We start from the raw sequence: 23,638 nt of genomic DNA, 5'->3' as shown, positions 1-23,638 counted from the left end.
ACTTATCTAGCTAAAACGAAAATTCCGTTAATCTTAGCATTCCATGCTCATATTTTTTTTTTTTTTTTTTTTCTTTTGGTTAACCATTTTCGCTTGTCGCTTTATAGTAGTTACAAATTATATTCCGGCACAACTTGCTGTCATGCAGAGGTAGATGCACAATGTTATAATTTTCCCTTAAAATTAAGTGCTTAAAAATATAATATGATTTGTAATTGTAAAAAAAGCTAAAAGAATCCATGGATTTGTTTGGTGTATATTGTTTTGTGTAGTGACTAATTCCGTCGATTTCAAATATCGTGTTTGTGTTTTTATCATAAATGTCTACCACAAAAAGAGTGTTGTCCTTATTTACTACATATTCGTTTTGTATAGGGAAGGTTTCCTGTCTGGCGTTCCTTTTCTGTTCATAAATATGATTTATATAGTTATATATTTTTATATGCGATTTTGAGCTTTCTATTTGTTTAAACGTTAAAAGGACTCGCTCTTCCACTTTTCTCAACTCCTTATCAACGCGCGGGTTAAATAAAATTTGCGATACATTTGGCTGTTTTAAAAACAGGAGGTTCCTTTTATTCATTTTTATTTCCTTCGGGTAAATGCTTTTTTGTATTAAATAAAAAATTCCTAAATTTTCCCTGGGTGAATAATTTCTGTTGTCAATATTGTTTACGTATAATGGAAGCACATCCTTGTTGTTATTTCCTTTCATTCTAGCGTGGTTGCGTTGATTGGGGTAATTGTCAACTGTTCGGTTCTCTTCATTTAGCTCTTCGTCGATGGCTTCCTTCCCCGAGCCGTCCCTCATTTGTACCCCTTCCTTCATATCCAAATCAATGTGTGCAAATGAATCGGAATCCTGATCTTCTGTGTTCCCCCAATTGCCAGTTTTCTGCTCCGAAAAAGAAGTAAGTAACTTTTCAAAAAAATAAAACCCCTTTTTGGGTATCGCACTGGAGCTTACAAATTTCTTCACAACATTCCTATCATAGTGCACATGTTTATTCATATTAATTTTTACAAATAAATAGAAGGTATAAAATTTCATAAGGGTGTCTTCATTTTTGGAGGGACACAAAATGTGCCTTCTTATATTTTCTGCGTTTAAACTGTACAAGTGATAGAAGTAACTTCTTAATAAGGTATGCGCCACGTTTATGTAAAAATAGACGTACTCGCTTTTGTCACTGTTCGGTTTGGTATTCCCTTCCATGGATAGTTTCTCACTCCGAATATTATGCGAGATATTTGTTATTATTAAAGATAAGCTATACATACAAGTTAGCACATCATCGTGGATACTATCCAAGTGGTTCATGTAATTAGTATCACCTTCTCTTTTATTAACCATGTGAGACATGTAGTAATTTATTAAGAGCTTCAAAATGAGGCGCATCTGGTAGAGAGTGATATTATTGTATATAGTCATTGGTAGTAATATTTTCTTTAAAAGGACAAACATATTTGAAGCGTCTTTTACATATAGAAGATATAAATAATGGTAATTAATTAATGTGAATAATGGCATGAAGGCCACTCCTGTATGTGAAAATGTCCAATTAAAAATAGATAATACTCTTTCATTTATTTTCTGAAGGAAGTTAAAAAAGGATGCAGTCCTTTCGGAATTTTTGTACTCCTTGTAAAAAACGTGATACATTTTGAAAAAATGTACAGCGGAGTGTATGATTAAAGATTCGTTAATAATATTACTTTTATTTAATGCGTAGTTAATATTGCCTAGACAGACCAAGTTGTCATAACTCTGTTGCAAAAAATTATCCTCTAATTTTACATTTGCGCTTTTGTTGTCAAAGGAATAATGCACACGTTTTATTCCTTTCTCCAGAATGGAAATTAGCCATTGAGTCAGTTCTTTTTTTGCCTTGTCTTCAACGTAAAATTCATTCATGAGGGATAAATTGTAAAGGTATACTGATAAGTGTTGTAAATTTAGAGTCGAACTTCGCTTGCAGTAGTTAACATGGTAAAAAATGCCATCATTTCGACTTTTAAGTTTTGTGAGTAAATTTCTTACAACAACGTTTGCTAACTTTTTCAAAATATTTTGTAATGAGTTCGTCTTGGGAAAGTATAACGGGCGTGCTTCTTCCCCTTTTTTATGTACTGAATAATTTTCTGAAGAAAAATCGGATTGATGGTCTAGCTGAGAGTAGTGAGCGCCACTTTTGCTTTCACATGGTAATGAAGAAGACATGGGATCATCCCAAATTGTTATCCCCTCCCCGTTATGGGTATCACCTACGTTTTGCAAATTCCGAAGGCACTTGAAAATAATCGCGTAGTGCTGATAACTGCATTTTTTCAAATGGAAGAGGGTACACAGGAGGGTACTCCTCAAAAGGGCGTCATAGTCAAAAATTATAAGGGGGGTTTCATTCCCAAGAGAAACAGCAGAAGTAGAATTACCGCTGGAATTGCACGTTTGACTTAATTTTTTCAACGGATAGTAAATGCACACAGATTGAATATAATTACATATATCCTTTTCGTTAAAATTTGGGAAAACATATTTCCTATTTTGGTGAATTGTATGGAGCATCAAGTCGATGTAAATGTTGTTAATTTTCAATTTGGATACACTCCATAGGAAGATAAAAAATTCTTGAAAAAATTTTTTCCTTTCATGTTTAGGATTTTCGCAGCCAAATTGTAAATTGTACTTTTTTTCCCTTTCATTTAACTCTTCCGTGTTTGATAAAACTCCTTTGTAAAAACTGTCCATGTCGTATTTCTCCTTAAAATTTCCGTTAATATAGGTGATAGTCTTCATGCACATCCACCGACTGAGTAGGAGAAACATCAAGTTTATATGGTCATGTTGTAGAGCCCCTGGTGTTCCTTTCCCCGTGGGCATGTAATATTTGTACATATAATTTTCATAACACACTGTAAAATCGATTGAATAGAAACTAAAAAGTAGAGCGTATGAGTAGGTAACGTTTGCAATTGCTTGAGATGACAGGTGGACATACATGTTGATTATATGCTTGACATACATCAAGTAGGTTGCGATATCGTAATATTTCAAGTTTATTAATGCAAATAGAAGGTTCGATAAGTGTCTGTAGGTTAACATTTTCACGAAATAGTTTTTGTTTATTTGGTTCAATATGTGTTGTAGTATGTCGTTTTTGTAATCAAAGCAGAGATAGCGTGTTTGTTCCTGTGGGTTCATCATATAAGGGGTTCTTTCCGTTTGGGGGAAATCACGCCCTTCTCCGTTTCTATAGCTGCTTCTGATGGGGGTGCTTTCCACCCCTTGCATAGACAATCTCTGACTTAGCTCCCCGTAGTCGTTTACTTGATCCAGGGAGGCCATTCGACATAACTCATCTATGCTTAGACCCTCGACACGGCTATTTAGGTGCATCTGGTAGTTCACTATTTTACACTCTTTCTGTTTCGCAAGTTTGTACATTCTATAAACACATACAACGTAATTTAGGGGGACCAAAATGCATTTGTTGTAATAAATCAATTTATATACTTCATTAAAATTTTGCATTTCGCCTATCTTTTTTGTTAGCACAATATTTAGTTGGTGAAAGTCTACCGTTTTGTTGCCGGTTTTTTTCATGAAAATATAAAGTTCGTTTTTTTTTTTTGAGATTTTTTTCTTCGGCCAATTGTTTGTCTTCATTATTCCGTTTGCCTGGTACCTACGGGGGGGGGAAAAATTCGAGTAGTTATATTTCTGTGCGTGGTGCGTGACACATTTTGAGAAGTATACATGCACGCAGGTGTGTTCGCATCAGCACATATGTGTCACATCCCACCTCATGACATCCTCTCAACATGGATATTAAAACATGGTTAGTGTACTAACCCCTTTTTTTTTTTTTTTTTTTTTTTTTCTCTCTCTCTAACCTGGTAGCGCTGTCTGAATGCCGTAGCTGGATGAACCTCTCCTTGCCATCTACATTTTCCGAGACCCCTTTTGAGGTATGGCCACTTGAGGAGGTAAAACTTTTGCCAACGTTTTTCCCATTCTTAAAAATGGCTAACAAGAACGACTTTTCTTTTCTCCTTCCCCATATTATTTTCGTTCCATTTAAAAATGACATCAAAATCATTTTCGCTTTAAAGTGCGTGCACAAGAGGGATGCTTTGCCATTTGCACTAAGTAGTCTATCTATACCGGGAAAATCCAAACACAGGGATAATCATACTATGTGTTTCTGTGGTAGTAAACAATAGTAGAGAAAAGTGTAGGCCCCTACATGTGGGGTAATTCATAGGAAAGTGTATCCCACGTTGAAAGCTTTTACCATTTTCTTTTCTTTCTTTTTTTTTTTTTTTTTTTAGTGCAAGATATTTTTTCCAAGTGGTATTCTCTCAATCGTGATTAATTGGGGGAGTAGATATGAACATCACTCACATATGCTCGTATTAATATAAAATATACATCTAAAAAGCGATAGCCCCTAATGGTCATTCATAACAGCGAGTTCGACGAGCGGGAAATATAGATCAAAACGAATTAATCATTTTTTTTTTTTTTTTTTTTTGCGGGCGTTGCCTTCACCTGGGGACGCCAAACAACGGTGAAAATTTTTCCTATTGAGGAATCTATGTGAAGTTTACGATTCTTGCAATGGTCTACGTTAGCAGTGCCATTTTTCCTAGATGAAGTCATTCCCACGGTGGCATCGTTTGTGTGATATTTGTACGATGCATCATGCACTTAATATAAGTTGCTACGTCATTTTGTCGTACCTATCATGCTCTTTTTTTTTTTTTTTTTTTTTTTTTTTTTTTTAGGCATCGTTTTATCAGCAATTAATTTGGTCATTTGAAGGAGTACCGTTGAAGTTACCCTATCTCACACACATCCATTTCTTTCATGCTTAACTTTTCCATTGATCAGTACGATCAGGAGAGAAATAAAAAAAAAAAAAAAAAAAAAAAAAAATTCCACATGAACGTAAGGGCAAAATATGCTTGACAGTTGTAACTACTTGCACATTTATTTTATATATATATTTTTTTTCATGCCACCTTTTTTTGAGATATTTAAAAATAAATGAACCACATTTTTTGTACCAAAAAAAGGGAAGGAAAAGAAAATGGACAGACAGTCTCCGGAATAGCCCATTCTGTTGTGCTTCCTTTTGGCCCTTTGTAAGTCACTCGAGGTGAATCTTCTTCTGGAAATATCCTTCTGCCGCTGGCTAGTCAACTTTTTACAATATCACAATTTGTGACAAAGGTAAAAGGGGCTCATTTGTATTTACCCTCTTTGCGCAATTAAGTCGTTGTACCAAAAAGGGAGAAGAGGCACAAAAGAGAAGAGTTAAGGGGGGCCTATCACCGCCACCCCAATACACGTGCCAATATGTACGTACCTGAAAGACATTCAAAAGTAGAACTGCGCGTGTTCCAAAAGGTGACCCCTCCCAAAAAAATTGCGTAATTAAGTGCACAAAATTTATGATCACTCAGGGGGAAAAAAAGGATTAAAATTGTATTCAATTTATATCATACCCACTGGGAGGTGGAGCATTTGCTCCTACTTGTTTTTTTAATGGTAGGTGATCGGCCACTACGATCATGTCAGTCATGGTCCTATACCCCTGTTGGCGTAGGCGCATGGAAAAGGAACCGCCCGCACCTACAGATTGCAAGTGCATGCATTTCTGCTGACACACAGCGTACGGTTCCTGCGGCAACCAAGGTGGAGAGGAATAGGTTCCGCTTTTCACGGGAAGTCGACTTGAAGCCACTCCACTATGTGCCAAAGGTATTAAATTTACGCTGCACGCATAATTAAAAAAGAAAAAAAAAAAAAATACTCATGCCTATTTTTTTTTTCTTCCTTTTTTTAATAAAGCTATCGTATATACACATTATTTCATTTTTGTCAAAAAGGCGTAGAGGTACATAAAGGTAAAGACTGTTTTTAAATGTTACACCTTTTTTTTTAAAGCGCGTAAGTAGCAGAATTGCAAAAGCTCAGAAAGGCCAAACGGGAAAAGTGTAGAAGTGAGAAGGCAGCACCATTATTATACTTTTTTTTTTTTTTTTTTTTTTTTTTTTTGACCTTCTTGTAATATGTGTCGAGGGAGAAATTTGCGGTTCTACGGAAAGGACACTTTCGCATTTTTAACTTCTGGCTGTTTCAACCATTTTCCATTTTAGTTTTTTTGGGCTTTTTTTGCCCCGTTAACGTTTTTTCTTTTCAACTTTTTCCATTCAAATTTTTTCCTATGAGTTTTTTGCCTATCATCCTTTTCCCCATCAATTTATTGTTTAACCATTTTCTCCTCTTTGGCTTGTTAACCCTTCCAACCTGTTAACTTCCTCACCATACACCACCACCATTTCTAAGCTTCACCTTTTTCCACGTCGCAGCTCGGCTGCCTCTACTATTCATTTGAATCAACAAGCATTTCACCCCCACCGTTAAATGGATGATCCAGATTTTTTCTCCACATAAGCATCTTCTACGCTTGCATATTGCAGTGGGGCCAGAAGTTCCGCCTTTTCGTGAGTCTATACCCACGTATGATATTCGTACCCTCATCTTTCATGGGAGGCTAAACAGATGAGGAAGAATAAAATTTACCTCCTTTTCGTTTTGTACATATCTGTATGTTCCTACATAGGTAGAGATGCACCTTCACTTCAGACCTTAGTACATTTGCACACACGTAATAAGGGGCTTTCCTATGGCTAAGGTATAACCGGGTGTATGCTTTCGCGTGAACAGGCTTTAGTTCGTAATTCGACACTTGGCTATATTACAATTTTGGAAATCTGCGTTTTAGCCGCCTCTGAATGTGGCCATTGCCAGTTTATCACATTGGTTTTAGCCCATTTGCGATGGGGGAGAATTCTACCTCGCCCACCTGTTTCGCTTTTTTCGCCCATACCCTTTTATTTCACCGTCTTCGCGCCTTTTCGCCTGTTTTACAATTTTTAGAATTTCATGGAGTCATAATTTACGCAATTAATAAATAATCCCATCTCATCTTATTTTTTTTCTTTTTTCTTTTTTTTTTTTTTTTTTTTTTTGTTTCTCAATTATTGCTAAAATATATTTAGTACAAATTGAAAGAAGAAAAAAAAAAAAGTACACATAGAATTATTAATGTTTTTATTTATGTACGCATCCACCATCCACATTGTAACGGTAATTATAAGCTTTAGGAGGCACCAAGAAGTATATATTTTTTTCTTTTTTTTTTTAAAGTAGAATTCCATGACGGTTATATGGTATACTCCTTATTGCATTGTATATATAATACATTTATTAAACGAATTTGATGGAAATATTTAATATATATTTTTTTCACCTATTGTAGTTTAAAAATAATTAATGATAAAAAGTGAGAAATGAATAATGATATATAGTATTAATTTTTTTTTTTTTTTTTTTTCCATTTATGCATAAAATTAAGCACAATAAATTTAATCCTTCTTGCTTCTGGGAAGACTCTCTCATCTGAATGTGAAGGCTAAACTTTTCATTATCTCATTTCACCTTAGGTAATTATTGCATTTTTTTTTTTTTTTTTTTTTCTCGCTTTACTGAATGTATAAGGCCATTACTACTCCTGTATATATATATATATATGTATTTGCTTTATGAACATATATATATATATCTTCATGTTTATTGAATGAAATGTATAATATTAGCCTTTGCCTGCTCACTTTAGTGAATATATGCGAACGTAGCCGTGTATTTTTACTTTCTTAATTTTTTCTATCGATTCTTCTTTTTTTCTTTTTTCTTTAATTTTCTAGTTCCTGGAACGAATGGTAGGTTTTTGTGCACCTCCCTATTCAGTTAATGCCGTTCTATTCAGTTAATGCCCTTTTCGAATGAATACCTTATTTCTAATTAATTTATACCACAACATGTTATGTATATTAGCGTATATACATGGTTATATGCTTATATGTACGTACGTATTATGTATACACGCTTGGCAGAAGTAGATGTCCTTCTGCATTCACCCGTGGCGAACATCACGGCAGTACATGTAGGTTATACGGCTAAGTGCCTGCAGAAATGTGCGGCCATACTTTTAGCAAGGATTAGCTCATTAGCGGATTAGCAGTTCTGCATTTGGGCAAGTGGCCAGAGAGGCATAGTTGATCATGTAGGCAATTCGCCAAATTGCGAGTGACCGTTTGCTCGACCCCCATTTGATTCTGCTACCACCACATCTTTAACGGTAAGCAGTGCCGACGGCCACGGTGCGCAGCGACCACGGAGCGCACACATTACCCACAAAATATCTACCAAATATCCACGTCATCTGCACCCAAAGCATTGTCCCCCTCCCCCCCTTCTCGTTTCTTCTTTTTTAATGTCCTCTTGCACATCAATGGATAACCATTTGGATAAATTATCCTGATGGATCCTTTTGACGTATGATTTAGAACGTGAACGCTACGGAATTGTTGATTAATTCCGCGACGATTAAGTCGTAACTGCGTACCGTTCTCCTGTATTTTCCATTATATGAATAAATTAGTGTAACTTCCACACTGTATATAGCGATACTGCTACAGTTTTTCTTTTTCTCCCCACCCCCTATATTTTTCATGCAACACTGTTACAGTGCAGAGTATACAGTTAGCACTGGTTGCTTTTTTTTTTTTAAAATTCAAACGAATGATTGTTGGGGGGACATATTTACATTAGTGTAACTGCACGGAAGACCAAATGGCCATTTCGTAACGTGTACGTAGATATATATATATATATACATATCTGTTATGTGCATATTTAACGAATCGGCGGAGAGGGTGACAGATTATATTATTTGAGGAGCGTGCGTGGGAAGAATCCCCTGTGAGGTAAATGCCTAATTCGATTTGGTTGCCTACCAACCGTGGTTTATTATTTCATGCGTAGAGGAACACACAATCGGAAGGTTGTTCTAAGCAGTACTTTCACCCCGAAGCCTGTGTGCAACCTTTTCTTCTTCATCAAACAGAAGGAGGAGGAAATATATAGAAGATTTCACAAGAGTGTGTAAAAAAAAAAAAAAAAAAAAAGGGGCCACGCGAATCAAGTTACGCCAAGGCACGACAAGCTACAAAAGGCTAAGCGATTTTAGCAGAACGAAGAAAGCGAATAAATTGCAACCTGTGGTTAGGATAATTGAGCAAGAGACAAATGAGTCCCTCGGGCAAAAGTAAAAGCGGCGCAAGTGTCGCGAGCAGGGAAGGCAGCAACCAAAGCAGAGAGAGTAATCTGTATAGTAGTAGAAATGGGGCCCAAGAAAGTAGAAATAATGAATATGGCAGGAAGGGTCAACGGAGAAACGGAAAGGAGAATCAAGCCAATGTGTACAGCTACAGAATGAACGCCACGAAGGCAAGTTGGCAGGAAGAAAACGAAAGGGAGTATGTCACCCATAGGGTAGCAGCAGTTGATGGAGGAGAAGTAAAGGAATCGAGGCATAACAATGAGTATGAACTTAATTTTATAGGAAAAGATTCATGCAGTTTTTCGAAAATAAATAATGATAATTCAAACATGAACAGTAACGCCACTTCAACAAATTTTAAAGAAGAAGGATCAAGTATAGCAAATATGGACATGGACCCAGAGAGAGCTCGAAGTATGTATATTAAGAAGTTACAATCTACACAGTCGACCATGCACATGGAAGGGAATACTGATATATACAAGGAGGAATTGATGGAGATGAAGAGTGGAAAAGAGAAAATGGAAGACTGTATGTATAGCTACAAAAATAAAAGAATGAGCAAGAGTAAACACAAAAATAACAATTTGGATGATACAATGGATCATCAGCTAGCCGAAGAAGATGGAGACAAAGAAATGTACAACCATTCATTTTATCTGTCGGATAATATGGAAGAAGAATTAAGTACCGATGGAAAGAATATTTCCTTTATGAAAAAAATCAAAATGTGCTTTAACTATTTTGGTCCAGGATGGATTGTAGCTATAGCATATTTGGATCCAGGAAATTTGTGCAGCAACTTAAATGTAGGGTTAATAAGATCACCAGGTGATACTAATAATTTGGTGAAGGATTATACGGGGTATCATTTATTATGGATTTTGGCATATGGACATATCCTAGGTTTTATTTTTCAAGTCTTATCTATGAAACTGGGTCATGTCACAGGATTAGATTTGGCATCCATATGTTACAAAGAATTTGATAAAAGGTATTCTTACCTATTGTACTTTTTTGTTCAGATTGCCATTTGGGGTGCGCACATACAAGCTATTGTAGGTACTTTTGTAGCCATACATTTGATTTTCGGAATATCGGTCAAGGTAGCTATTTTGTACACCCTAATAGAAGCACTAGTGTATAGTTTCCTCGAAAATAAAAGTCTTAGCCTTTTAGAAAATGTTCTAAGTGTTCTCATCGGATTTTTAGCTGTCTGCTTCATTTTTAACGTTTTTATGACACCAATTAATTATAAAGAAGTAGTTTACAGTATTTTGTATCCACGTATTCCTGAGGGGAAAGGATTTGATGCTATGGCTTTATTGGGTAGTATCATTTCATCACATGTAATTTATTTACACACAAATTTAACATCCAAGAAGAGGGCTGTAATATTTAACGACAGAATGTTAAAAAGGTATAACACGTTGGGAACAGTCGAATCAGCTGGTTCATTGTTTCTCTCCTGTGTGACAAACTGCATTATTGTACTAACCTTTGCAGAGGTTAATATTAAAGCAAACGAAAGGAAAGATGCTTACAACCTTTTCACAGCATACGAAGTGATGAAAAAGTCGTTTGGCAAGATTTCTATGTATATTTGGTCCTTTGGTCTGCTAAGTAGTGGAAATAACTCCAGCTTTATGTGCGAGTATGCATCAAAATCTGTATTCGAAGGATTTTTAAATAAAAAAATTAACACTTTTTTAAGAGTATTATCATTCCGCTTCTTCCTTTTCTCCATTTTGTATTTATTTTTATTATACGACAAGTACAGCATTGACCAATTGACAAACTTTATCAATGTCATCCAAGTCCTGCTGCTACCTCTAGCCATTGTCCCTCTCTACCGATTTAGTATTCATAAAAATGTCCTAGGGAAATTTGCCTTAACAAAATACTCCAAATTATTTGTTTTCGTTATTGTTATTTCGATAATTATTGCCAACTTGATGTTAACTATTTTTGATTTCATTCAGAAAGTGCCCAATATATATTCTGTTTGTTTTGCCATTATTTTTTCCCTCCTTTATTTAGCCTTCATGGTTTTTCTATTCCAAATGCCTATTACCAAGACCTACTGTCGCCTGCGTTGAACCGGGGCGTCTGTCAAAGAGGAGCAAGCGAGACCGATCATCAGTGTGCATGCTATTGTGTGCATACGCATATGCATACAACTGTGTGTTTATGTTTATGCACGCGTGGAGCGAGGTTGTTCTCCCCCTTTCCATTACCGGGGTCTTCCCGCGTCGCGCCGCTCACCTATGTATCTTTATATGTGCTACCACCTCTTCATATAGTGTATCTACCTAGGATGCTTCGTAAGCGCCCGACCCATCAATGTGTTATTTCATCCCCCACTCCTACCCCTCTAACGACTGTCAGGCTTTTGTAGAAGCACCTGACTCTTACGTTTTATACCGCCTATGCTTTTAAACGACCGATTTTTTCATCCTTTTCTCACTTTTTAACGTATATTCCTTTTATTTTATTTTATTTCTTTTTTCCACCTTCTGCGTGTAAAACATATATTTTTTTCTTGAAGCAAAACTCTTGATTGTAACTTTAAAAGCCCATCCGTATGACATTTATTAAACAATTATCTCGTCGATTCGTATTTTCCGCAATGAGGGAGAATGGAAAAATGAGTAACATAGTCTAGCGTTGTTAGAAATTGGACAACCATCTCATTCCGTTTGACAGGAGGTTGCTCTTACACTTTTTTAATATGTTATGGGGTACTCTGTGAAGCTTTGTTTTGTTTTATCCATTTCGTTGCAACATATGCACAACGTAGTGGAGCTAGGCGCCCATCCTCTTCTCGCTCATTCAGTTGGGTTTCTGAGGGAGTGAACACAAGTGCTCCTTCTCAAGGAGAGATGGAATGTTTTAGTACTTATTCGGCATACAAATATAACATGGCTCTACTGCGCTTAAAATATTCAACTTTCCAGTTGGTTAGGCAATACAGCGAAAGAGTCGCGCTCCCTTTTTTTCTGCATGCACCTCCCTTCCACCTGTATTACCATTTGGTAGCTCAAAATGTATACACTTGATAATGTCACTCTATCTCAACGTTTGGAAGAATTCTTCTTCTTCTTTTTTTTTTTTTTTACTTTTACAAAAATTCGCTAGAATACAGTAAAAAGGATTCAAAAAAGTTTATTATTACATATGCATGTGTACAGGTGTTCTCAATTTACACACATGTTTTTTTTTTTTTTTTTTTTTTTTTTTTTTGGATGATATTTTAGCGTGGAAAAGGGCTCGTGAATATGTTACATGGCAGTACCAAAAGTAAAAAAAAAAATAAATAATAAATAAAACAACAAAACGGTAGGTTTTTTAAAAAAATGTAAAAAAAAAAAAAAAAAGCACGATATTTCTCGCAGTTACTTTAAAAAATACAGAAATGTACAAAAGGGGGTGGGATGAAATGCCATTTCGTGGGGGCACCAAGGCCCCCTCCCCCTCCTTGTTTATTTTATTTTATTTATTCTTTTCTGCCTGCGTGTTGTATGTGGAAATGAATCTACATACATACGATCGCACATGAATACAGACGTATACACATAGACACACATTTGGCACGCGCGCAGACGTAACACAACACAAGCTGAACATAAAAAAAATAACAATTACTGTGGAGAAAAATGCGTCAAGCATTTTATATTTCAGAAAAAAAAAAAAAAAATTACAACTTTAAAATTTTACTGAAAAGAAAATGAATACACTCTCGCACAATGCTTGTTGTATCATTGATTTTACAGCTAATTCAAAAAAAAAAAAAAAAAAAAAAAATCTCCTCATATTATTTTTCGCATGTCTGACCTGATTAATCATTCCCAAGATAAGATGACATGCACATCATAGTGATGATATATGGTTCCTTCCCTTTTACGCCATTCGGCATCACAAAAATCTAACTAATTCTTGATCACCATTCTGCTGAAATCCAATATGATAATATCTTTCAAAGCTGGCAGAATTATCATTCTTGCCTTTGTTATTATGCATATCGTAGTTATCCTCATTCATTTCTAAATCATCCTGGTGGTGATGATGGTGATGGTGGTGGTGGTCGTGGTGGTCGTGATGATGATGATGATGATGATCGCAAGACTGGTGCTCTGTGCATGAGTGTTTATCGAAATTATTTGTTATTTTCTTGTGTTTACAGCACCGATCCAAGTTCTTCGACTTTAAAAGTTTGTGTGCTGCACGATTTGTACCTATTAAAAAAATAGCCGCTAATATTGCCAATGGTATGTGCATTTTTCTTAAGAAATTCATTACATTTTGGTTGGGGACCTGAATATGCGCGTGCGTCAAAACAAACAATGTAATTCCCACGAGGGTCATAAGAAAGAGGGAGATGTTTTTCAGCTGAATGAAATTGTAAATGGTCGTAAAGGAAATGATCGGCGTCATCACGTACAGCGCAACCTGGAAAACGGGGAGAAAAAGGAACAAATGTGCGGTGCTATACAATTGGATATACACATGTATACATTGGCGCAAATGCACACATGGTGGTTCCACAAGTGAGGGTACCTTCTCTACTATTTCGTGCCACCCATAGTGGTGGTCATGGTCATGGTCGTGATGGTCATGGCCATGGTCGGAACCCTTGGCTACATCAAAGATAGAAATCACGACGGTAATGACAGGAATTAAAACACAATCGAGAAGGCATATTATACTTGCTATAGACGATATATTGTTCAAATTTGATTTTATATAAATGTATGTCCTGCGATGGTGGGCGAAAATGGGAGAGGGGGGGGGGAATGTTATTAATACTTTGTGGTACGCATGTATCTTCAGAACTGTACGCGTACGTGAGGGCTGAAATAGAATAAAAAAAAAAAAAAACGCTCAATAACGGATTTGTAATCCTTTTAGCATTCTACCTCTTCAAGCGGTTCTTCATATTTTCATAATCTGGTATATTCTATTTGTATAAGAAGGCTTATCAGTTCGGTAGGAATAAATATACTTTCTTTTCTTTCTTTCATATAAAATAAATGAAAGAAAAAAATGAAGAAGGATTGCAAAGACTAAAAGAAATCATCATGGATAAAAAAAAAAAAAAAGAAAAGAGAAGCGTAAACTAAACAATTTAAAACACTTGCTGCTCTTATATTTAAAACATATTTTATTTGGTTAAACCCTTACATGTAAATATGGGAAACAATTGGAAGAGGAACAAAAAAAAAAAAAAAAGAAATATAAAAGAAAGCGAGGAATAAATAAATAACTGAGAAGTATATATATTTTATATACTATTCTATTTGAATACTCTTTTCTAAATATTAAGAAAAAAAAAAAAAAAAAAAAAAAAAAAAATAGAAAAAGGGTTAAGTTAAAAAATTTTTAGCTCACAATTTTTGGGTCCCCTTTCCCCCTTTTTAAAGTGGCAAGGTTCCGGAAGAAGAATAAGGTGCAATTTCGATGCGTCAAGGGATATGTCAAATGTACGCGCATGCACTTAGAAAATTGGTACATGTGGCTTAAATGCGGAAATGTACAGAAGTGCCGAGAATGCCCATGTGCAATATAATAAAATACAAAATTCCTACGCGCGGAAATTAAGATGTGCACATAACTGTGCAATACACGAACTGAAGACCACATCACACTGTGTAGGTGGAAGGAAATCCACTTAAAATTATTTTAAACACGTAAAGGGAAAAGGGAAAAAAATAACCTTGTAATTTTTCACATTTTGACAAGCAAAATTTGACGCTAAACGGCGTGATATGTTTCTTTCAACTATTTTTTTTCTTTTTCACATTTAAGCTCCATTAGATCGAACCAAAACAAAAAAAAAAAAAGTAAAATATAAGGAAATGCATCTCAGCCAAGCTTGTCAAATGGTATACAAGCACATTTTCACTTGCCATCTTCGTGGCCTACCACACAGAGTAGCAGCGCTTAAATTTTCCCCTTTCTATGCACACCTATGTGTTAATGCGCAACGATATTTCGGGTTGGTAAAGAATGCCAAAGTGGAGAAATTAAAAAGGAGGTTAAAAAGTGGCGGCGAGTAGATACGTGCATTAGAGGGCGTAACGACATATGTTAGGGCGCACTCAAAATCAGGCATAGTTACAAATAGAAAAGCCGACTGTTCCAATAAAAGTGGGTGAACCAATTTGAACGAGAAAACACCACGCGCAGCATAAAATGTGCGTATGCATATGCGTGGGTCATGGACCGAGGGGCACAGTTTCGTTCGACCACTAGGTTGTTCTTTTTGCTTCATCGTTTTGTGCGTCGAAATGGGTGATATTTTAAGGAAGAGAAAATAAAGGGGGAAAAAATGGATTGAAAGCCGACAGAAAGTTTTACCTACACTTTGGTAGGTCATTTAAATACTCTTTTTAATCAGCACCAGTAGCTGCTCAGGGAAAATTGTTCTATTCTCTTTGGCCCATACACGTATACGCAGATGGTTCGACAGTAGCTAGCACATGTGATAAAATAGTTCAATTTTGAAATACACATGCGTAAGCTACAAACATATGCCGAATGAGCTTCCACAAAAAACCCATCAATTCACTTATTTCAGCCCATCCCCTTGTTTTCACACACATGGTATGCCCACCAAGTCTCCTCACTTTCATATGGCCCAGGAGCGAGAACAAGGCTTATTTTGGTGACACCACCCATGGGAAAAATAGCACCTTACGTAATATATACATCTTTGAAAGATAGATCCTCCGTTACTACGTTACATGTTATGCTTATGCGAATTTGTAAACTTGTATGTGTTTACTATGGGTGTGTCTGTATGACAAAAGCATTCCTTGACCCCCAGCGTGTTCTCATTTATTACATATGGATAAGCAGAAAAGGGAATTCTCTCACATCCCCAGAAGAAGAAATAAAGGGAATCCCAAATAAATCATGTAGAACGTAGAATATATGAAGCAATTTCTATTTCGATCGGAAAATAGGTGTACATATATTCGTTTTGCATTCCCTTGAAAAAAAAAAAAAAAAAAAAAAAAAAACCGAAGAAATGGAACAATTTTTTCTTTTGCAATCCTTTTAAACAAATGTGGGTGTGTAGGAGGGTGGGGATATGATAGTGCAAGATATAATAAGCCCTTCAAACGGTATGACAGGTACTACTTTTCCAGCAGAGGGATAAATCATATTTATTGGGAGAGGAAAAAAAAAAAAAAAAGAAAAAGAACGAACGGATAATTGCATGTCAATTTGAATAAACACATCAACCGGGGAAAAAAAAAAAAAAAAAAAAAATGCGAACCTTTTACGGAATATACATTTTACTTTAAAAAAAAATAAAAGCAAATCGAGGGGAAAACAGTTCGTACGAAAATTTCACTTTGTCCTAGAATATTGCAGTCGTGTTATAATGCCCCTTTAAAATAGTTCCATTTTTATGTACTCATATTTATACGTGTGGCATAAATATTGCACACACATGCAAAATAGGCATTTTATTTACATTCCCTGAAAAGGGACACCATGTCACCTTCTTTCTTTCAGTAGGCGAAATTGCGTACGGTTTGCAGTAAAGGGCGGTTCGGCAAGCATGCGCGTGCGTTACAGAAAACCGGTAGTGAATCCACCTACATTGGTAAACGTATATATAATATATACCCCGTAGATACATATGTATGCTTTTGCTTATTCATTTCCAGCTAAACCGTAGGAGAAAAATGTAGGTCGTCTGCTTGTGCGCTTATTTGTGGGTCCCCAAAATACACGCTGTGCGAGCAAGAATGTATTCTCATATTGTAGGTGTACGCAATAGTGCACGCGCACATATATATATATACATATGCATCCTTTCCATGCATGAGGCATACATGTGGCATAGGTACTTATTCCGCGCATATATTTATAGTGTACCCAAAATGGTTGCAAAAAGGGGCACGTTTAAAAAGTATTTTACCCAAACAATACACCCGTGGTCCGACCAATTTTTTATCGCATATTCATTTCTTATGCGCACCATTGCCTCATCGTATAAAAGTGCCCTAATTTGGGTGACTACGACAGGTGCTCATCAAGGATATAATAGGATATAAATGAATATATGAAGATGGGTTAAGGAAAAGGCTAAATAAAAAAAGGGAAAAGAAGAAAAAAAATGTACATTAAAAAAATGCATTAAATACTGCGCAAGAAAAAAGTGATAAAATGCTCCGTCATACTGCATGGTTATGCGGAAATTTTGCTTAAAAAAAAAAAAAAAAAACGAATAACATATGCCCCTTTTTTCTCATCCTACTTATTATACACGTCATTCTGTTGAAGGCTGCAGGAAATGCTCACGTAAAAAAAACAAAAAAAGAGCACATGTTTTTTCTTTTTTTTTTTTTTTTTTTTTTTGCTGAAGCGCTCGCTCCTTCCGCTCCTTTTCACTTGTGCGTTTCAGCCCCCAATTGGAAAACAAAACTAAAAAAGCTACAAGGAGGTGGGTATATATATATAGCGCATAAGAAGCCACAGAGAAAGAAACCGCCACGGGCGGCGTCATAATAGAATATAAATATTATATATTACGTGCGCTTGTGTACACTATATAAAAAGAGCTAAGCGTATCTCATTCATACATACAGAGAAATCGCGAAAATAAACTTGGAAAAGAAATATGTATTTTTTATTTACTCGTATCGCACTTGCGCGTACAGGAATACAAAAAGTTACGTACGTGTACAAATATATTAAGTAGTGTACTTGCAAAGGTGCCTTTTCTTCTTAAGATAAAAAAAGGAAAAACACCGCAAAAGTGTTTTTTTGATATAGTAATATATATAATATACTATTTTCTTCTTCTTTGTTTTACCATTTTTTATTTTTTTTATTTTTGACACCGTTATTATATATATTCATTTAATAAGTGGATATTAAAATCCCCCAATTAAATTTTTATTTATTTTTTTATACTATATTTTTTATGTACTTACGCAACTGTAGGTGTCAATTCATCCTTTTTTACTTTCCTTTGTTTTTTTCCGGCCCATCTCCTTACATCTTACGGTTTTGTATCCTTTACATCTCTTTATTTTTACGTTACTATTAATCTCATCATATTGCATATAATTATTGTGCTTTTCCAAGCCTGTTCCCCCACCTCCCTCCTTCATTATTTTACATTTTAGCACTTTCGTATTATCCCCGCGGCAAGCATATATGTGCTATATATAAATACATATACATATATATAATATATATATATATATATATAGCAAAGTTTTACTATGCAGATTTTTTTTTTTTTTTCCTTCGTTTCTTTTTTACCAAGTCTTCCATTTTTTTATTTTTTATTCTCTCAAATGAGTAAGCGCAGTGTTAAAAGTATTGCATATATAAAAAAAAAGGGATTGTAAAAAAAAAAAATAACTAAATAAATAAACAAATATAAGTTTATACTGTACATGCGTATGTAATGTTCTTTTTTTTTTTTTTTTTTTTTTTTCTTAAATTGTTGGAATTGTATCCAATTGTATATGCAATGTACGTTTGTTTAATAATTACGTAAAATTATTTTCACAGTTGTGGAGTTGAAAAGTAAAAAAAAAAAAAAAAAGAAAAAAGAAAAAACAACCTTTCGAGGAGGCGCAAAAGGAAGGCTTTTTTGTTAGCGCGCAGGCAGGGAGGAAAAGTATACACTCATATATAAATTATATACATTCTCACAATTTGTATGTATGCATCCCCGCTCGACGATGCGTTGTATAACCACACGCCCCCCAAACCCACAAGCGCACAGCGTATCTTACATAAATAGCGCCCTCCCTTAACACCATCACGATCGATCGGTACGATTATCACCAAGCATTTCGACCATCACGCGCTCCTTGTATTTAAAGTGTTCCCTTCGACACTTCTTATCAAAAATTACCACCAAGCCAGTGTTACCAGTTTTCACGCACATGGTACATATGTACGTACATGCGTACTTTTGTAAGTAGTCCACTTTCTGCGAAGAATTGTTATGTTTGTGTGCCTACTCAAAAAGGAAGAGCAATTTGCATGTGGCGCTAAAAAAAAAAAAAGAAAAAAGAAAAATAAAAAGAGAGTCTGTTTAAACGCAGTGTTGTTCTTTTTCTTTTTACGCACCAACGGATTAATCCCCACCATAGACTTCGCATATATGTGTCGTTTAGCATAAAAGGAGAGAAGGATCTAACCAGAAGCTGAGCACCAGAGTGATTGAATGTTTGAGGGTTGAGCGATTGAGAGATTGAGCGATTGAGCGATTGAGTGGTAGAGCTGCGGAGCAACTCATTGACGGTCATTTTTGAGTGAAAAAGCGGCAGTGCGACAGAGCAGCCGACTTGGCCGTCTAGCAATCTGACTATCCTCCCGACCGAAGAGCGAGACCCCAACAAACCAAGCGAACCTAGTAAAAGTGAGAAGTAATGGAAAAGATCGTGGAAGTAATTGAGGGATTAAGCAGCTCTGATAGCCATGTAAGAAACGAATGCGAGAATACGTTAAACTTTTACAAAAAAAATGACCTGAACAACACGGTGTTGTCCATTTTGAAGTTGCTAAAGAGCCACAAGGACAGTCAAGTGAGGTTGCAATGTGCTATCCTGATCAGGAACCTATTTCGTGCGTACATCAAGTCGTCAAATGTAGAATCGACAGGGGAGAAGGAGAAGGGAGATAACTCCCTACTAAACGCGGAGGAAGAAAATTATTGGGATCTGTTACCAGATAATTTAAAAAATATAGTAAAATCTGAATTGATAAGCAACATAAGTTCCGAGACGGATAAAATGGTCAGGAGCAATTTATGCAACAACATAATCGATTTGTCGTCCAAGTTACTTGTAAATAAGCAGTGGCCGGAATTATTATCCGTGACTTTGGATTTCTGCAATTCTAACAACAATGATGTATTAATTAGTGGGTTTAAAATTTTGGGAGGCATTTTGAGTTGTATCCCATACCAGCTGGAGTTGAAAAGGGAGGTGGTTTCTTCCGTTTGTATGAAAGGTTTAAATTCTTCAGATGTGCAAGTTAGAGGGGAATGTATCAATTTAATTTCTTGCATTGTAGAAGATAACAATTCTGTACTGATGAAATGTGTACAACCATGTATTCCACATATTTTGCAGTCGCTAAGTTTGATGGTAAAAAATAGCAGCTCAGATATATCCGTGTTGGAAGAATGTGAAAAGGTACTTCAAGCTATTGGAAAAATGATCGATTATAATGCCAAGTTTTTTGCCAAACACATTTCCAACTTGTGTGATATTCTCTTTAGCATATGCATGAAAGGAGAGAATGAGTTAAATTACGATTTTGATAGCAGCTTAAAGTCGTTAAGTATTGAAGCGCTTATTACCATTCCGGAGAGAAGGCCAAAAATGGCTCTCTCTGTTCCTCATTTCGTGGATAAAATAGTGCACCTCTCCATGTTATTTATGCTTGATATTAATAACGACTCCTTTAATGAGTGGATGAATTCGATTAAGGAAGGTAAGGACGATAATCAGGAATTGTACGATATAGGAGAGGAATCATTGGACCGAGTTGGAAAAGCATTTAGCGAATTGGAGGAAGCTGAGTTCATTCACATCTTATACAATAAGGTGTCTGAGTTCTTAATGAAGAATACATGGGAGCATAAGTACGTTGCAATTATGGCTATAGCACAGACGATAGAATATTTACCTGAAGATGAAATAGAGGATCAACTGGAGCATGTAATAAAGATGTTGTTGCAGGTGTTGCTTGACCAGGATGTGAGAGTTAGGTATGCTGCTTGTCAAGCCATTGGACAAATTTCCCTAGATCACCAACCATATGTTCAGAAGGAATATCCTCGCCAAATAATCACTGCTTTGATAACCACCATGAACGATGTGCATCTGCGAGTTCAATCACACGCAACAGCAGCTTTTGTGAACTACGCAGAGGAATTGGATAAAATGGCACTACTTCCATTCGCAGATATGATCATTGATATTTTGTTGCAGAAACTGAACTCATCGAATTATTTGCTTGTGAGAGAACAGGCTGTTACTGCCATAGCAGTTATTGCAGGCGTGATAGAGGAGGATTTTTTAAAGTATTATTCTACCGTGGTGCCAATGATGAAGGATATAATTCAAAAGGCAGTTTCGGAAGAGGAAAGGACATGCAGAGGAAAGGCCATAGAATGTATCTCCATCATTGGACTTTCCGTAGGCAAGGAAATATTCTTAGAAGATGCAAAGGAATGTATGAATGCATTACTTCAAATTAGCAGTACGAAAATGGATCCTGATGATACAGTGAAGGAGTACATACAGGAAGCGATTGGAAGGATATGTAGAGCCTTAGGGAATGATTTTTTCCCATACCTCAGCAGTATCGTACCCACAATTTTATCCCTCTTAAGTATTATGCCTAAACCATTAACAGATGATGAAGAAGATCTAACCATCACTATGGTTTCGAATGGTCAATATGTAGGATTAAAAACATCTCTTCTGGAAGATCAAGAAAAGGCTTTGGATCTCCTAATTATCATCATTGAGGTACTGAAGGAGAATTATAAAGATTATATAGAAGCTACCGCCACAGCTGTGTTACCTATGTTGAATTATGAATTGTCTGATGAAATTAAGCAGAAGGCCCTGACGGCAGTGAGCGAATTGATAGAGGCCGCTAGAATTTTGTCTGAGAAAACGGACAACAACAAAACTATGCTTCATGCTATCCTAACTGCCGCTGCGGAAAAGGTTCTGAAAAGTTTATCAGAAACAAAGCTAGATGATAATTATGAATACATCCTAGATGTAATGATTATCGAGTCTAATGGGCTTTATATGTGTTTACAGAAAGCGGGTGCAAATGTGCTTCCCGATGGAACCTTGAAGTTATTCTTCAACCAAATTTTTAAACTGCTACAATGCTCAACGGATAGGAGATTGGTATATAACCAGAAAAAAAATAACGACGATGTTGATGAAGATGAGTTGTTGATAATTGATCGGGAAGAGGAGTTAGAGCAAAACTATCGAACCAACTTGTTAGACATTTTAGGAGTACTAATTAAATATCACTCCACGCAGTTTTTAAATACGTGTTGCGATATTTGTATTACGTTCATTAACACTTATATGAACTCCCCTAACGCGGAGGATGTTGCCTTGGCCCTCTACGTTTGTGATGACTTGCTAGAGTTTTTACAAGAAAACAGTGTGTGCCTATGGGAATATTTTATGAACCCACTGTTACTAAATATTAATCACACAGATGACAAGGTAAAACAAGCCGCTTGTTATGGAGTTATTCAGGCCACCAAAATTGAAGCCTTTAGCAAGTATGCAAATGTAGCTGTAGAATATCTTTTAAAATTAGTGCACCAAAATACTTCCAGTAAAAAACCGAAGGAGTTCATTTCAGCCATTGACAACGCCGTTGCTGCCTTGGGAGATATCGTCTTAATGCACACATCTAAATTTAACAACGCGGAAGAGCTAATAAAATTGTGGTTAAATAATTTGCCCCTCAAGGAAGACGATGCGGAAGGTAGAAGAGTTCACAAAAATCTTATCGATTTAGTTTCGCAAAATCATCCCCTCCTCTTTGGTAAGGATAATTCCAACACTGCGAAAATTATAGAAATATTTTTAACCATCTACGAGACTGACTTCTCTGACGCTGACTGCAACAAGAAAATTGCATCCCTCATTAATTCGCTCGACCAGGCCTACCTCAGCAACTTAGCTTCTTCAGCCTTAACCAACAAACAGGCCAAGAAGCTCAACCATATTGTCAACAGTAACAGGAAGTGACGCTAAGCGCGACAAAATGTTCCAGTGGAAGTACATTAAAAAAAAGGCCTATTAGATGGAAGAATGAAACTCGAGAAAAGGGGGCAAATCCTCCACACAAGTGGGAGGGAGGCACAACCCCAAGTAGGAAATCTGTCCTTCCCAAATTTAAAAAACTTTAAAAAATTGTAAAATTCAGAAAAAAAAAAAAAAAAAAAAAAAAAAAAAAAAATTAACCCCCCCCCTTAAATGCATAAAAGAAATAAAGTGAACACCTAGCGGATGCGCCGTACAATTCGTATACCCCAATTCTTCCTGCGCGACTGCAGGAAAGTATCATGCACTCGTTTATGGAAAGTCTCTTGGTGGAGAAAGTGAACCAGCCCCAGAACAAAGTGCCTCTCAAATAAGACGCGTAAATTCTATGTATGCGGGATTTCCACTTTTCCATTTTTCAAATTTTTCATTTTTTAATTTTACCCTCTGTGCGTCTCACTCCTCTGGCGTGCTTTTTTTTTTTTTTTTTTTTTTTTTTTTTTTTTTTTTCTTCGCAATTGTATATTTAATCCAGTGGGAATTTTACAATATATACATACTTCTATAGGTACATTGAGGGTTTTTTCCTTCACCCCTATTGCGCACTAATTAAGCATTTTTTTTTTTTTTTTCTTTCTTCACCCA

At 36.0% G+C, this 23,638-nt stretch overlaps 4 protein-coding genes across 4 annotated transcripts; 2 read left to right on the top strand and 2 right to left on the bottom strand.

The window, feature by feature from the left end:
• Window positions 1–79: 79 nt before the first annotated feature.
• On the bottom strand, window positions 80–4,100 carry PKNH_1009200 (conserved Plasmodium protein, unknown function; the record flags this gene model as incomplete). Its single annotated transcript, XM_002259538.1, has 2 exons — window positions 80–3,686; window positions 3,895–4,100. The coding sequence occupies 2 exons, from the start codon at window positions 4,098–4,100 to the stop codon at window positions 80–82; spliced, it is 3,813 nt and encodes a 1,270-aa protein (XP_002259574.1).
• A 5,060-nt stretch (window positions 4,101–9,160) lies between these two features.
• PKNH_1009100 (divalent metal transporter, putative) lies at window positions 9,161–11,293 on the top strand (the record flags this gene model as incomplete). Its single annotated transcript, XM_002259537.1, has 1 exon — window positions 9,161–11,293. The coding sequence occupies one exon, from the start codon at window positions 9,161–9,163 to the stop codon at window positions 11,291–11,293; it is 2,133 nt and encodes a 710-aa protein (XP_002259573.1).
• A 1,816-nt stretch (window positions 11,294–13,109) lies between these two features.
• Window positions 13,110–14,130, bottom strand: PKNH_1009000 (MerC domain-containing protein, putative; the record flags this gene model as incomplete). The annotated part of the gene is made up of 3 exons (XM_002259536.2): window positions 13,110–13,643; window positions 13,752–13,950; window positions 14,111–14,130. 3 exons carry the CDS (start codon window positions 14,128–14,130, stop codon window positions 13,110–13,112), a joined length of 753 nt encoding a protein of 250 aa, XP_002259572.2.
• A 5,473-nt stretch (window positions 14,131–19,603) lies between these two features.
• Window positions 19,604–22,978, top strand: PKNH_1008900 (karyopherin beta, putative; the record flags this gene model as incomplete). Its single annotated transcript, XM_002259535.1, has 1 exon — window positions 19,604–22,978. The coding sequence occupies one exon, from the start codon at window positions 19,604–19,606 to the stop codon at window positions 22,976–22,978; it is 3,375 nt and encodes a 1,124-aa protein (XP_002259571.1).
• Window positions 22,979–23,638: the final 660 nt, after the last annotated feature.

This window comes from Plasmodium knowlesi (assembly GCF_000006355.2).
Source record: "Plasmodium knowlesi strain H genome assembly, chromosome: 10".
Classification (NCBI taxonomy): domain Eukaryota; phylum Apicomplexa; class Aconoidasida; order Haemosporida; family Plasmodiidae; genus Plasmodium; species Plasmodium knowlesi.
This window is presented reverse-complemented; position numbering and strand designations above follow the sequence as displayed.